We start from the raw sequence: 15863 nt of genomic DNA, 5'->3' as shown, positions 1-15863 counted from the left end.
GGGTAAAGCTAGCTGTGTGGGCGGCCGGGGTGCTGGGGACGTAGCCCCGCCGCTCCTATTACGACATTTTCTGGTACAGAGTTAGTTTTTTTTTCTTTCTAGTTTTATCTATTTACTTATCTAATTATTTACTCTGTGTGTGTGTGTGTGTGTGTGTGTATGTGTGAGCTTGGTTTTTTGAGACAGGGTTTCTCTGTGTAGCCCGGGCTATCCTGGAACTTTCTCTGTAGACCAGGCTATCCTTGAACTCAGAGAGATTCACTTGCCTCAGATTGCTGGGATTAAAGGTATGCACCACCACTGCCCAGCTAGGTGTGATTTCTTAACCCTGAACTAAATGCATTTAATCAAATCATATATAATCTGATTCTGAACCATTACATTACCATTTTTGTCCTGTACAAATCAGTAAGAATCTTAACTATAGGAAAATATTACTGTAAGAAAAATGTTGAGATGAATTGACATATAAAATACTACATAAAACCAGTTTTGTAAAATTTAAGATTATAATACAGATCAATATTATTTAAATTTATGCCTTTTTAATATAGTTGTACAGAATTCCGATAAGTTATTCTTACCAAGTCAGCAGCACTCACATTTGAAATATCTGAAGGGTCTGTCTCGTTCACTAGTCCTGCTTTCTCTGCCAGAACTCTGTCTTTATCTGTCGGCAAAGCTGTGGTGACTTGTTGAGGAACAGCAAGGCACACTGCATCATTGTGAATGGCTCGTATTTCAGAAGTATTCACTGAACTGTCTTGACTACTACCAGAATTCTTGACATCATCAAATATACTCACTGTGAACTAAAAACACATACTTTTAGAATAACCCAGGGACAACTTTCAAATTACCAAACATTACATTTTGTAAAAGCTAGTTCTGCTTAACCTATCAACTGTGAAGCAGCACTTACCTGTGCAATAGAAAATTCTCTCTTTCTCTGTGTGAAGCATAGCACAGCAGAAGGAAGAAACTATTCAGCTGCAGAAACTTTAATCTGCACGCTTACTATGTGCTAAGCATCAGTCTTTGGTATTCTAAGAAATGATGCCATAACAACTGCAATATTTCCTTTTAGTAGACTGGCTTTTACTTATTTTTTTTTGGCTTTTACTTATTTTAACATTTATTTGTTATAAATGTCTGCATGTGTATACATGTACACACTTGTCACTAAGCTTGTGTGATCAGAAGGCAACTTGCATGAGTGGATTCTCTACTTCTATTATGTGGGATCTGGATAGTAAGCTTGGGTCACTGGACTTGGCAACAAGTACCTTTATTTGCTAAACCATCTAACCAGTCCTAGTAGGCTAATTTTTAATGAGCATTTCATATCTCTCACAAGGAAATCTAGTCACACTCATAATGCTAACTACTGTACTCATTTAACCAAAGGTACTATGCAGTTGGTTGTTTGTGGAGTGTCTAATATCAAATGGAAAGAGCCAGCATTCTAAAAATATCCTGAAATCATTTTTTACTAAAATATATTTTGGGACGTTTACATAAAAGTATCAAACTTGTCCTCTTTAAAACATGATCTCACCAATTTTTGAGATTTTGAAAAAAAATTAAAAAGACAACCTATAGAAGTCTCAGGAAAAAATAGGTTGAGCTAATAGAACACATCTAAAATACCCAGATTAAATACCCAGATAAATACCCAGATAAATACTTTAGATTTATATGTCCCCCACTCCCCCTTTAGAGTAACTTACACATAACTAACAAATGTTAAAATACAAAAAGACTGTAACATTGGCTTAGACCACCTACATATCCATTTTAAAATCTAATTTAGTAAATATAAACAAGTCTATTTTACATTCCAACAGATTTTTTAAAACATTCCTTTATGTTACAATTATAATTTGGGTCAAAGAACTAAACCTAAATTAATTAATTTAATACTCATATCACCTCTAAATAAGCACTGATAAATACTATGGTAGCCATATAGTTCCCAGGTTAAGGAACTCTTTCTAAAAATATAAAACTTGGCCAAGTCATACAAACTACTCTAGACATCCTATTCTTAGTCAGAACTAAGCATCCAAAGTATTGATTTTAACATAAACATCATGTAAATTGGGTCACACTGTTTACAATGTTATCAACATTATTAACCTGTCAGTCACCATGGTTTGTAATCTTCTTGACAATATTTACATTAGCATTACTGATGTTCACAGCATAGTTGACTATTATAGAACTAAGCTCTCACACTATAACATCATGGTAATGTTTGAATTACTCAGAAATTCTTTGTATGTACTACTCTTGAAATCTCAAAATTAAAATGTATATATTTCAATACCCAAAAACTGTCATGAATTTTCTTATCAGATTATAGTTTTCAGTAAGACATATCAGTAAAATTCCTGATGATAGGTAAAATTAAAAAGTGACTTATTCCCAAGCATGATGACAAATGCTTAGAATGCCAGCACTGGGGCAGTAGAGGCAGAAAGAACATGGGGATCACAAGTTGTATACAGTGTGGACCCTATCTCAAAAGAGCAAGAACTGGGCATCGTGCCGTACACCTCTGATCCTAGCACTCAGGAGACAAAGGCATTGAACCTCTGTGAGTTCCAGAGTAGCCTGGTCCACATAAGAAGTCCCAGGCCCACCAAGGTTATGTAGTGAGACCCTGTTTGAAAATAAAAGGAAGGAAGAGAGGGAAGTAGGACGGGAAGGGAAGGGAAGGATGGAGAGAAGAAAGAAGAAAAGAAAAAGAGAGGTAAAATGGGAGGAAAGGAAAAAAGAAGGGAGATTTCTTCATTAAGGATATCCAAGCATTAGAGTTTCTTAAATTACCTTAAATTACATCTAATAAATATATACTGACAATTTTCTGCATGTCTAGGGCTTTTACATTTTGTCTCAAATTAGAACACTATGTAAGGTATCACTTGAAGAAGCTTGCAATCCCACAATGACATAAAAAAACACACAGTGAAGAGTCTAGCACATCAAGGGTACTGTAACATTGGAGCTTTGTCATGGCCAGGATTGGTAGTGCATGTCTGTGGCTCTAAATACTCAGAAGGCTGATAAAAGGATCACAAGTTCAAAATCAGCCTGGGTTACAAAGTGAAATCAAGGCAAACTTGAGCACTTAGGTAACACTTTATCTCAAAACAAAAAATTTTACAAAAAAAGTTGCACATTGATAGAGTACTTGTCTGGCATGTGTATGACCTCACAAGGTTTATTTGCCAATACCAAAAAAAAAAAAAAAGAAAAAAAAAAAGCAAGACCAGGAAGTTAAGGATTATTTCCAAGGAAAATACTTTTTGGGTGAAGATTAATTTAAACAGTAGATATTCTAAACAGAAAATATTATAATATAACTATTGTATAAATGATTTCTTTAGATCCTTTCTTCTGCTAACAAGAAATATATCATTGTTAATTTTACATAATAATTACAGCAAACAAACGAGAAATTGTATATAAATATCTAAAAGGTGTATGAGTTCTTAAGTTAAAGAGAAGAAATACTGGGAACATTAACTACAAAAAGGATACTTAGCATTGATATTTGTAGACCATTAAAACAGAATAATACCAATATATCAATGTCATTTTAAAAAAAGATTTAATTATTTATTGCATATACAGTGTTCTGCCTGCAGTACAACTGCAGGCCAGAAGAGGGCACCAGATATCATTACAGATGATTGCAAGCCACCATGTGGGTGCTCGGAATTGAACTCAGGACCTCTAGAAGAACAGCCAGTGCTCTTAACCACTGAGCCATCTCTCCAACCCCTCAATATCATTTTTTAAATCACTAAACTCCAAATGAAGCAAGAGAACACCATCTGAGTCAATCAATGATAAATCTGGTCAAATTATAATCATTGTGGCATTACAGAAAGTCATTTATTTCTGTCATAAAAAAATAAAACAAACTGAACTGTAGGCAAAAAAATGAATAAAGAAAGAACACTGTTTACAAAGCAAAACAAAACAAAAAAAAATGGCAATGAGTTCTTCCAAACACTTCAAGTCATGAAAGCCTAAAAAAGATGAGGGACTGTCCCTAACGAAAACCAGTAAAGAAGCTGTGTATGGTGGCTCACACCTTTAATCTCAGCAACATGGAGGCAGGGACAGGCAGATCTCTCTAAGTTTGAGGCTGCCTTGTCCACAGAGCGAGTTCTAGGACAGCCAAGTCAAGGCTATACAGAGAAACTCTGTCAAAGGAATGGCTGGGGCGGGAGGGAAATGGGAGGAGGGGAGGAGGTGGAAATTCTTAATTAAATAATAAAAATAAAAAAAGAATGGCTGGGGGTGGGGTGGGGGGAGGAAGTGATGGAGAAAAGACAGTAAAGAAACAAAACCAAAAGTACCATGAGATTCTAGATGAGATCCCAAATCAGTAGACAAATAATTCACAAAGATGGTCAGTAGGGCCATGCATAATAACATATTCCTGAAGTCCCAGAACTAAGGAAAGTGAAACAGGACAATCATGGGTTGAAGCCAGCCTGAGCTACACAGCAAGACTGTCTCAAATAAAAAGGCAAACAATAAAGGCAGTCAGTCATGGTAGGATATAACTGTAATGCCAACCCCAAAAGGCTGAAGCAGGAGGATAGTTAAATTCTAGGCCAGCCTGTGCTACAGAGTAAGACTCCCATCTTTATACTATAATCAAAGGAGTGAACAAGATGGCTCACAGGATAAACTACACAAGCCTGATGATATGGTTCAAAACCCCACACTAAGAAGATAGAAGGAGAAAACCAACACTTCCAAGTTGTCCTCTGACCTCCAACCTCCATAGGTGCAACCTGACAAACACACACACATAAGTACAATTTTAACAACAAAAAAAAACCCTAGGTCTTTAAAATTAAAACAAAATACTAAAAACTTAATGCAATTGTTTGGTTGGATCCTCCAGCTCACCTCTGCAATTTAGAAAGCCTGTCTCTCTCTCTCCAAACCCTGCCCACTCAGAGTCGCCAAAGAAAAGGTGCCCAAAGCCTTGGTTCCACATGATTGGCAGCTACTGCAGCTTCCTCCTTTGAAGTTGCCAGCTGCCCAAATCCCTGCCTAAAGTGCTCAGTTTCTGACCATACTTGGGGAAAAACCCAGTTAGTGTTGTTCACATTATCACTTCTGGCCTAACACCTATAAAGTTTCCCGACTTTCATCTATGGGCACCACTTCTCAGGCCTCCATCTCTAAGACTGAAGAACCTGCCTGGGGGTTGCTTTGCTCAAATAAACCTGTTGTTATACTTTTTCAATTTGGCTTGAACTGGCGTACTACATTGGCAGAAGAACCTATTATTGGGGATAGGGGTAGAAAGCCTATTAACAATAAGAAAAATTTGATTACTGAGCATAAATTAGATATTATATAAATGTTAAATTTACAGAATTGCATAATATTGCTACATAAAAGAATACATCTGTTCTCAGAAGATGCATGCTATGGTACAAAACTAGATGACTTTGATGTTAGCACATTAACCTCAAGTATTTAGCAAAGTATAGAGAGACATGCAGACAGAGGAAAAAAGAAAATGTAATAAACGTTAACTTGGAATCTAAGTAGGGGAAGATTCACCCATCGAATCCTAAACTTCCCTTAAGCTCTCAATCTTAAAGATGAAGAGTGCAGCGGAGAGGATGAGACATCCCACCACACACAGCTGTCCTCAGAAACAGCAGTGAGGACTTTCAGAACACATTACCTGAGTTCTCTCAGCAAGAGGACGGTCAGAAGAATGTGGTGAGTCTTTGGACAGAGGTTCAGCAACAGAAGGTCTGTCTTCAATAAGATCACCCTTCGGTGTCCTTTCTCCAGGTAAAAGGCACACATTTTCCTTATCACTGTCATCCTTTGACCTTAAAGTTTCTGTCACCAGTGAAGCCCGTGGCATCGCAGCTGTGGATCGGGGACGAACTGGCCTTCCTCTCTGAACAGTTTCCCATCCTTCAGCATCTTTCCGTTCTATGCAATTAAGGGACAAAAATAAATCAAATTTTCTTTAGATGGTGAAAATTTTGAGAAACCTATACAATAAAAATGTTTTCCAATCTAATTTCATTAATTTCTCCTATGCCATTGTTTTTCCTAAAATATTTTAAGGTAAATTCTAGACATTATTGCACTTTTACTCAGTCTATTTTTAACAGAAAACATGTTTAATAACATGTTAGTATACCCAACAAAGGTAATAACACAATGAATTATATCAACTATATTTTCAATATTTAGATATAGGATAAATTAAAAGAGAAATCATAAAATGAGTAAGAACCACAGAGGAAGAAAAAAACTGAATTACACAATTAAAAGAGTTTAACAAAAGACTTCACTTCCCAATTAATTTAACCAGTTCCCCTTCAAACCATGATGATCAATCACTTCATTCTTTAAAAGAAAGAAAAACATTACTGAAAACTTGGACCTAATCCATGCGTGCAGACGGCCAGCACAAATACCACCATACAATTAAACAACTGGCCAAGTAAAAAACAGTATTTCAGAATAAAGACTATACCAAGGTCACGAGGAAACAAAAAATACTTACAAATTACATCTTCAATGAACCTCCAGTGAAAACTATATTGATAAATTATTCTCATAATAATGAATGTTTAAGAACAGCAAATCATGCATTAAACTGAGCCACACTAAACAGAATGTTCGAACAGAAGTATAAAAATTAAAATTAAAAACTAAAAATTACAATTCCTTTCACAATTTTATATTTATAAATTTTTCAGTAGTATAAATTTCATTAACAAAATTGCATTCACCTCAATTCAATACACTAACTGAAGGATAACTGAAATACCCCACCTGGTTGTGATGCATTACTTATCACAGCATTTAGTTCACTAATGCTTGATTAGAATACTTATATTAGTGTCCAAGAGACAAACTTTCTGTAATTTCTATGTTAGGTCTTGATGTTAAGATTGTGCTAACATCATAAAATATGATCTTTCTTTCCCCCAGGATAAATTTTCATAGGCTTGATATTTTTATTTTAAAAGTCTAGAAGACTTTACGCATACAACCATCTAGACCTAGAATCTTATTTGTGAAAAAGTATTTCAGATTCACATTTTTAAGATACCTACAAAATCCCTTTAAGTTTTTCTAATTTTTGTGCTGTAAATGTGAAGTTATAGTATAAGAATTTTGTTGATTTCTTATGATTTTCCAAATCTGAGGCATAATACTGTTTTAATACCCTATTACTATCTTGTCAATCAATACTGGCATTCTCTATGACATTCCTTAGTTCTCTTTTTTTCCTTCACCCAGATTATTAGAGTGGTCATTTTATTTATCTATCTGAAAAATACCTTTTAACTTTACAACTATCTACTTTTCTTTTTAAGTTTCTTGGGCTTAACCTTTTCTTTTGCAAATTCAAAAGAAAGGGGTTTTGGTTTTTCTTCTTTATCTCATAAGGTTTTTAAGCATTCACCTTTATTCAATTCACTTTCTCAAATTTTCACTGAGATGTTCTTTCTGACATTATTCATAAATAAATATAAAGTTCATGTAATAGTAACAAAATACATTTTATTTCTATTTTATAAAGTGTGTGTACATGTGCACGTATGGGGGCATCAGAGGCCAACGTTCAAGAACTGGTTCTCTCTTTCTACTACGTGGTTCCCAGGTATCTAATTCAGGTCATCAGTACTGACAGCAAGTCCTTTATCTACTGAGCCATCTTACCAGCACACCCCACCTCTGAAATGATTTAAATCACCTGAAATTTCCTAAGACTTTCTAACAATACAGCATGTTTTAATTTTGGTAAATGTTCCATGTATGCAAGCATATGTATTTAGAGTTAATAGTTCAGGCCATAAAAAAGAACTTGAATGAAAATGGGCCTTTTTCTTGCCAAAAACAGCCATAAAAACTAGACAAAATATATAAATGAGCTGTTTAAAACACTGGAAGGCACCCAGCATAAGCATATCCTGAAAAACTACAATTCCTGAGTAAAGGGAACGGCAGCATCAGACCTACATTCACCTTAGTATTTTGACTGAAGACATTTGAGACTGGGAATTCAATGAACTGGGTTCTAGCAAAAGCCTGCATTCCTGGATGGCTAAACAGGCATTAGAGGCCAGAGGCAAAGTCTTACAGAAAATGGGGGATACCACAGAGAAATAAGCAAAAGAAAGAAAGAAAGAAAGAAAGAAAGAAAGAAAGAAAGAAAGAAAGAAAGAAATCTGCATTCACTTTTCCCCAAGGTGCCTGACAACTCAGCTTTTTGTATACAAGGCAAGACTCCAAGAAAACAAGAGAGAGCAGCAGCTGGGATCTTAACAAGCTAAGCAAAAAGCAAAGCAACCGTACAAGACTGGAAAATAAAAACTGTAACTCAGGGATGTAGTGGGTTTTGTGAGTACCCCAGGCTTTTCACTGGAAATCTCAAATGGAGTAATCAACCTAACACAATCTCAAACAAAACCCTGATAGGCTTAGGAACACAGTACTCTACCTCTCTTATCATCTTTCCAGACAGAGGAGGAGAAAAGCCTATAATTCTGTGTGTGTGTGTGTGTGTGTGTGTGTGTGTGTGTGTGTGTGTGTGTGAGAGAGAGAGAGAGAGAGAGAGAGAGAGAGAGAGAGAGAGAGAGAGAGAGAGAAAGAGAGAGAGAGAGAGAGAGAGAACGCATGTAAACCAGAGATTGATTGTAGGTGTCTCCCTCAACTGTTCTCCACATTTGTCTTATTAGGTATGTTGTTTGTGCATGGTGCCCATGGCAATTCAGAGAACAAGTTTCAGGAGTCAGCACTCCTTCCACTGTGGGACCTAGAAACTGAACTCAGGTCATCAGGCTGACTGCTATCCAGGTTTTATAACTCTTCAATAGCCTTTTTATTGTTGTGGCTAAAGCCACTACCACTACATCACTTGTTAGTGTTGTGGCTGTTACCACCATGACAAGCACTGTCCCCTCCTCATATTACCAGCTTGGCCCACTGGTTATATAGCCTAGAGGGGCTGGGATATAAATGCAGAACTTTTATGTTTTTGCACCATTCACAGTACTGTTTCAACTTCCACGCTGATCTCAAGTCTGGCATAAGGTCCAAATGGAGGCTTTGAATTACAACTGTCAGGGGCTTCTGTTGATGGAGGAGGGTAATTTATTCTGCCACCTAGGCCTTAGTGAGAATTGCTGCAGGTGAGGCTGGTGCAAGTTGTCTGAAGAAGCCATGACCATGCAGGACCTTCTGAAATAGGAGTTACAGCTTGGGGTGTAGTGGTCCTTATAGCTAGAATAAAGCATTCGTGCATGGCAGATGATGGTTTGAAACAGCAGGCTGACTTCCAGGCAGTCTCTCCCTTTGCCCAGGGCTGTTTGTCAGCTGCACACTTGGGGCAGCATATATTAGAATGACTCGACAACTACCTCTCAGGAAGTTGAGTAATTGCTTCTAAACAGTTCAAGTTATTAAAAGGGGAAAACTTCAAGGAATGGCTGTATTAAGGAATTAACATTAAACCAGCATCCTTAACAGTGCTTAACAGGACCTTTTCCCTAGTGTGTTGAACATCATTTAACTTCCTATGAAATATTCTTAAGGACAATTGGATACAGCCCAGGATAACCTTTTTTTTTAATAGAGAAAGCTATTAGGGAAAACAACCTTTTAATAATTTGAAAATGAACAGAATATTAAATGCCTCAAACATACAAATGGTTAATGGTTGAAGAGACAGTTTACTGTAAAGATTAGAAAATTGCATCTACACATAGAGATTGAAATTAACCACACAAAGAAGCACCAGTTTTAAGAAGTAGGGGGAAAATATATGGAAAAGTAAGGGGGAAGTCAGAGAGATGAAATCTACTAAAACCTACTTTAAAGACAGTGTGTATAATTCTGGTGTTTGGATTTTTCTATTGTTTTTTTGTTTTGTTCTGTTTTTTCAAGTACAGATAATTCAAAACAGCTGTGAAAAGTGTGGAAAGAAAGGGATCAGCAGGCGAGAAGTGTGGAGACTGGGATGCAGATATCACCACTTACTCTAGTTGGGTAGCATTTTTTAAATCTAATACTACATTTCCAAAATCCATCAATACTTCACGTAGGTTTAAAATATGTTTGAGAATTTCATATTTTTATATAATGTGTTTTGGTTAAATCTACTCCTATTCTCGCTGCTCTAATTCTTCTCCTACCCATCACCACTTTCCCGCCTAATTTCATGTGCTCTTTTGTCCACTTACAGTTAAAATAGGACATGACAGCCGGGCGGTGGTGGCGCACGCCTTTAATCCCAGCACTCGGGAGGCAGAGGCAGGCGGATCTCTGGGAGTTCGAGGCCAGCCTGGTCTACAAGAGCTAGTTCCAGGACAGGAACCAAAAGCTACAGAGAAACCCTGTCTCGAAAAATCAAAAAAAAAAAAAAAAAAAAAAATAGGACATGACAAGGTCATTGCCTGTGTTTACTCATAGCAGCTGTGACTGTTTCCACAAGATCAGAACAAGATGAAGAAAAGCACAGTCCCAGCATGGCTGGGGAAGGAGTTGATGAAAACCACCCGTAGTTGACATACCACTGGCAACTAATGAGAAAGTAAGTCATGTATCTTCAGGAATGTGAACCCCAAGAGGCAACCCATCCTTCAGCAGTCCTACACCCACAGAATCCATATTTTTAATGATAAAAAATTATGAATATACTAGCTGGTTTCATAGTAGATTAGACATATAGAACAGAAGATCAGCAAGTTAGAATACATGTCCATATCAAGAATTCAGACTGAAGTACAGAAGCAAAAAGAAAAGTGAGGAATGCATACACTTTGTTAAACATGAAACTGTGCCAATATTTAACTTTCAATATCTTTACTGATTTTGTTTATGTACACACTCAGCTACTGCCACAAGCATGCTATGTCAGAAATAGAGAAACATATTTGTGTCTTTTCACAATGTCAGAATTTATTGAGTAACAATAAATTCACAAGTTAGGGTAGTTCAATTGGCAGGAATTTTCCTGAGAGCTCTCACTTTCTTTGATAGTCCTGACCAAGTCAAACAGATTTTTAATTCCAATTTTAATTACTAATATTAACTCTCAGGTCACACATTACACAACACACAACAAAGCTACCTATCTGTATATAAACGTGTAAGTTACAAAATGGCTCAAAAGGGTTAAGAAGCAAGGGATTTTACAAAGTTCAAAGAGGCCTGAGAAACTAAAATTAGAAAGCTAACAGGAATACAAAGGATTAACAGGAAGGTTAACAAGGCAAAATGAGCAGCAGAAGCAGAGGGAAGGGCTGCTGTAGCTACAAATCAGAGCCGACCTGCAGAGTTCAGCACACCTGCAGACAAAAGGCATACTGCATTCAGACAAAAAAAGTACATAGAAGCATGGCAAAGCCAGATAGTGAACAGGGGATCTTGATTTGGTCCAGTATTTTCTCATTGTACCCATATTCTTCCATTTTTGGAATGGTAATGTATATTCTGTATCATTGCTGGAAGTATATAATTTGCTTTTCGATTTTTACAGAGGTTACAACTGGTACTACCTTGAGTCTCAGAACAGACTTGAACTCTGTTGAGACTGTGAAAGACTAGGGGGACTTCTCAAGTTGGACGAAATGCGTTTTTGCATTATGTTATGGCCACAAGACAATGGATATCAGGGAGTAGAATGTGATGGTTTGAATGAGATGTCACCTATATCTCAGTATTTGAATACCTGGTCCCTGTTTGGTAGCTGTTTTAGGAGAACTTGAGTCCAACCCCTACCATTCATGCAAAAAGCTGGGGGTGGTAGCATTAGGCTGCAATCCCAAAGCTATGAGACAAAGACAGGAAGATCTCAGGAAATGGATGACCAGACAATTTAGCCAACTGGTGAACTCTTAAGTTCAGTGAGAGCCCCGTCTCAAACAATAAAGTAGAGATCAGTAGGAACACACCTGACATCAACTTTGGCCTCCGAAGGATAAAAGGGACAGGAAGAAAGACAGAGAGGGAAGGGGGGGAGAAGAGAGGGCAAGAGAAGGGGAGAAGAGGGAAGAAAAAAGAGAAAGAAAGAAGGAAATTCAGCAGTGTAGTCCTCTGCTTTGTATTTTGTGTTATCAACATTCATTCTGCTGTATCCCAAACCCCACAGTCATAATGCTTACACAGTCGACACTCCTGACTTGTCTACATTTATTCCTTCTGGGTCTCCTTAGGTGTCCATCTGAAATCATTTTCCATCCATCCCAAAAGCTATCTACAGCATTTGAACACAGACCTGCTGTTTACAACTTTCTGAAACTTTTCCCTGAAAACATTTTTATTTTAACTTGGTAACGTACATTTTCTTGGCTATGTCTCTAGCATTCTAAACATATTCTCCACTGTACTTAGCATCCATAGTTCCTCTTATAAAGTCAGCTACCTGCTGATTTTCCTTTTTGAAAATGGCACTTGTGTCCTCTAACCACTTATAAAGATTTTTCTGTTTCTTTAAATTTCAGTATTTTTATTATATTGTATTTAGAGGAAATTTATTTTGTATTTTCCTGCTTGGGCCTGAGAGAATTCCTTAAGTCTAACACTTGATTTATTTTAGCAGTTTGGAAATTTGACATCATTTCTAATGCTGCTTTATAAAATCTCTACACCTTTGCATGGATTTCATGTATGTCCCCTTATGTTCTTCTCTTCATTTCTTTCCTTTTTTGTCTCTCTGGTCTCTCTGGGCTAGCCTTGATATTTTATGCTGTTTTCAGAGTCAACATATCGCTAAAGTCCTCAAATGTTTTCCATTGCTGTTGCTGAGATAAGGTTTCATTAGGTAGCTCAGACTAGACTGGACCTGTTATGAAGTTCAGACTAGCCTCATACTCATGATCCTCCTATCTCATTCTCCTAGGGTGCATGATACCATACCTAGCTAATTTTAAATTTCTTAATACTATTATTTTCTGAATTCTTCATTTTCAGAGCACTGTGATCTTTTTTTTTTTTAAAGTCTGTAGCAGTTGCTGTCATCCTGATACTATCATCATTGTGATGTGGGATTCCCCTCTGTATACTGTGAATACCATTGGTTGATAAAGAAACTGCCTTGGCCTGTTGATAGGGCAGAGTAAAACTAGGCAAGGAAAATTAAACTGAATGCTGGGAGAAAGAAGCGGAGTCAGTGAGACGCCATATAGCCGTTGCAGGGAGCAGATGTGCCAGAACTTTACCCAGTAAGCCACAGCTTCTTGGTGATACACAGATTAATGGAAATGAGTTAATTTAAGAAATGAGTTAGCCAGAAATATGCTTAAGCTATTGGCTAAACAATATTGCAAATAATATGGTTTCTGTGCGATTATTTTGGGGCTGAGCAGTTGGGAACAAACAAGCAGCCTTTCTATAACATTACTAATTTATTTATTACCTTTGGCTCTCTGTACTGTTTTTTTTTTCCTAGTAGTAACGGGGTCTGAGGAATGTAAACTTTTTTTGAGATCTTCCATGTTTAACAGCATACTAATCTCTTCTCAGTCTTAATGGGCAATTTAGTTAGCCATCATCTCTAGAATAGAAATTAATTCTCTTTCAGAATTTTGATGATTATAAAATTTTATTTGCAGCTTCTAGATATTAAATTGATGGGGCCAACCAATCTTAGATTTTTTTTCCCCTCTAAAACTGTGAGCTAAATAAACCTCTTTTGCTTAGAAAATACACACCCTCTGATACTATACTACAGCAACAAAAAAGAAAATAGAACCCTTGCCTACTGCCAATTTGCTACAAGTTTGCTTGTACAATGAAATCAAGGACAATATATTGGATAAAAGGAAGGAATAATATTTAAAATGAGCCAACATAACTGAAATCAAAGTGAAAAAATTAAATTAAATACACTCAGTACCAAAAAAGAAATGCCCAAAATTCAATTTAGGGTGTCCTATATGTGCTAGGGAAGCACTTTAACAATGAATTACTGCATTTCATGATTTTAACTAACAGAGATCAAAATGACATAGGTAAGACTAAAATGTAAATATAAAAATATATTAGGGCCAAGTATTTTAAAGTATAAATATCCCTTTTAACTACAGGCAGCCAAAACATGAATAAATAAAAATCTTAAAAAAACTGTTAACTGAAAATCACTTGCCATTTTTGCGGGAAGTCTTTTGCACTGTTGTTGGTGCACAGGCTTGAGAAGGTGTTACATCAGATGTGGCAGAGCCAGTATGATGAGCCTTTACCTTGTCGGCCCAACTGACACCTGTAGGAGCCAGACATGGGGCAGTTACTGTGCCAGGTAAACTCCTATTGAGAAAAATAAACACAAGTAATAAATTAAATATCAAAGTAAAAATTGTGAAATCATAACATTACTATTACTAGTTTTTATTAATAACAACGTGTGTTAACAAGTCATTCTTGATTCGGGCTAAAATTGTTTCTTCTTTGCATATATTTCTTTCATCAATTGCAAACACGCTGCTTCATTGGCAATATTCAATTTTGGTTCCTTGAAAATTGAGTAGCATTATTATCTAAAGTTATTTTTCCTGAATCTTCACACTATCCTATCCACTCCTTCTACAGTCTCTTTAATAGCTCACATTTATTTTTTTTTTTTAAAAAAAAAAATCTGCTACTAGCTAAGCCTGGAATTCTTTTCCTTCACTAATTTAAAGAATTATGCCACAGTGGAAGTAAATTTATTGGTAAGCATTACAGATCCCTCAGGTCTGAGGAGGCCCCAGGGCTGTGAGACCACTAAAGAACACCGGTTTTTCTTGGGTTCAAGTACAGCCTAACAGTGACATCCTTCCTCTCTTATATTGACCCAAAGGTGTTCATTAACTTCTCTGTCACCAAAATTAGGTCCCCTATCTTGGTGCACTGACATGGAAACAGTACTGCTGGCTAGTTGGATTAGGGTTGCTCCCAAGCCCCTTTCATCTGTGGTGAAACAGGCAAAGAGAACTCATTGCAAGTAAAGAGACATCATCTTCTTTCCCTCCCACCTTTTCCTTTCCCTGAGGCTATGGCTTTGAAGATTTTCAAAATCTTAGTGTTTTGTTCTTTTGATTTTCAGAAAAAGTGGCTCTGTAGTATAATACATACTCAATGGTTTACTTGCTATTTAAATTTTGAGTTAAAATAATGAACAAAACCCAAGCTTTATAACTACATTTCAGTTTGTAAAGCACAACTCAAGCAGCATGAGATGTGGGTGGGTACTAAGGGCAGTCAATGAACCATATCAGAAAGTAAAAAGAAGCAATGCATTTATACAAGGATAATGAATAGGATCACAAAGAGAACAGCATAAGAACTTCATGCACATAGGCAGTGCCATGGATAATACTGTCAACTTGACAGGATCTAGAATTACCTAGTAGACAACCCTTCTGGTCATGTCTGTGAGGGAGTTTCTAGACAGAATTACAAAGCTCCCCTAAGTTGCTTTTGCCAGGTATTTGATAATGGCCATGAGAAAGGTAATTAATGCATGAATTAAAAGTCTCCAGAATTAAAATAAATCTGTGTTATAAAATTCTTAGAAAAAGATTAATGAACTTCAGTAAAGAGCAAGTTCGCTTGTAAACACTCTTTTGTCTGGGAGATTGTATTTTGGTTGTTTGCTAGCTATCTTTTCCCACCTGCCAAGGTCCAAGTATCACAGGATTCTTAAAGCCCATTAACATTCACCAAAGGAAACACAATCTAAGAACCTCATAAGAGAGACTGAAAGCAAAAGTCTAATTCTACTGAGCAAAGAATCAGCTTTTACTAAATGCCAGATACAGTGTTAGGATCCTCAAGATATACAGATATGTCAAAGATCTTGCTTCAAA

General features: G+C 36.6%; 1 protein-coding gene across 2 annotated transcripts in view; it reads right to left on the bottom strand.

The window, feature by feature from the left end:
- The window catches only part of Scaper (S-phase cyclin A associated protein in the ER), a 329952-nt gene that overhangs the window by 262576 nt on the left and 51513 nt on the right, over positions 1 to 15863 (bottom strand). The window contains exons 8-10 of one of the 2 annotated variants that reach the window (XM_075965840.1): positions 14165 to 14322; positions 5729 to 5988; positions 603 to 812 (exon numbers count right to left, since the gene is read on the bottom strand). In XM_075965840.1, coding sequence (XP_075821955.1) covers positions 603 to 812; positions 5729 to 5988; positions 14165 to 14322 — 628 coding nt within the window. Of the gene's footprint in view, positions 1 to 584; positions 813 to 5728; positions 5989 to 14164; positions 14323 to 15863 lie in introns of both variants that reach the window. The other variant, XM_075965839.1, reaches the window with a different exon arrangement.

The sequence above is a fragment of the Microtus pennsylvanicus genome, chromosome 3, assembly GCF_037038515.1.
Source record: "Microtus pennsylvanicus isolate mMicPen1 chromosome 3, mMicPen1.hap1, whole genome shotgun sequence".
NCBI classification, from domain to species: Eukaryota; Metazoa; Chordata; class Mammalia; order Rodentia; family Cricetidae; genus Microtus; species Microtus pennsylvanicus.
Note: the sequence above shows the minus strand (reverse complement) of the source record. Positions and strands in the feature narration are given on the sequence as shown.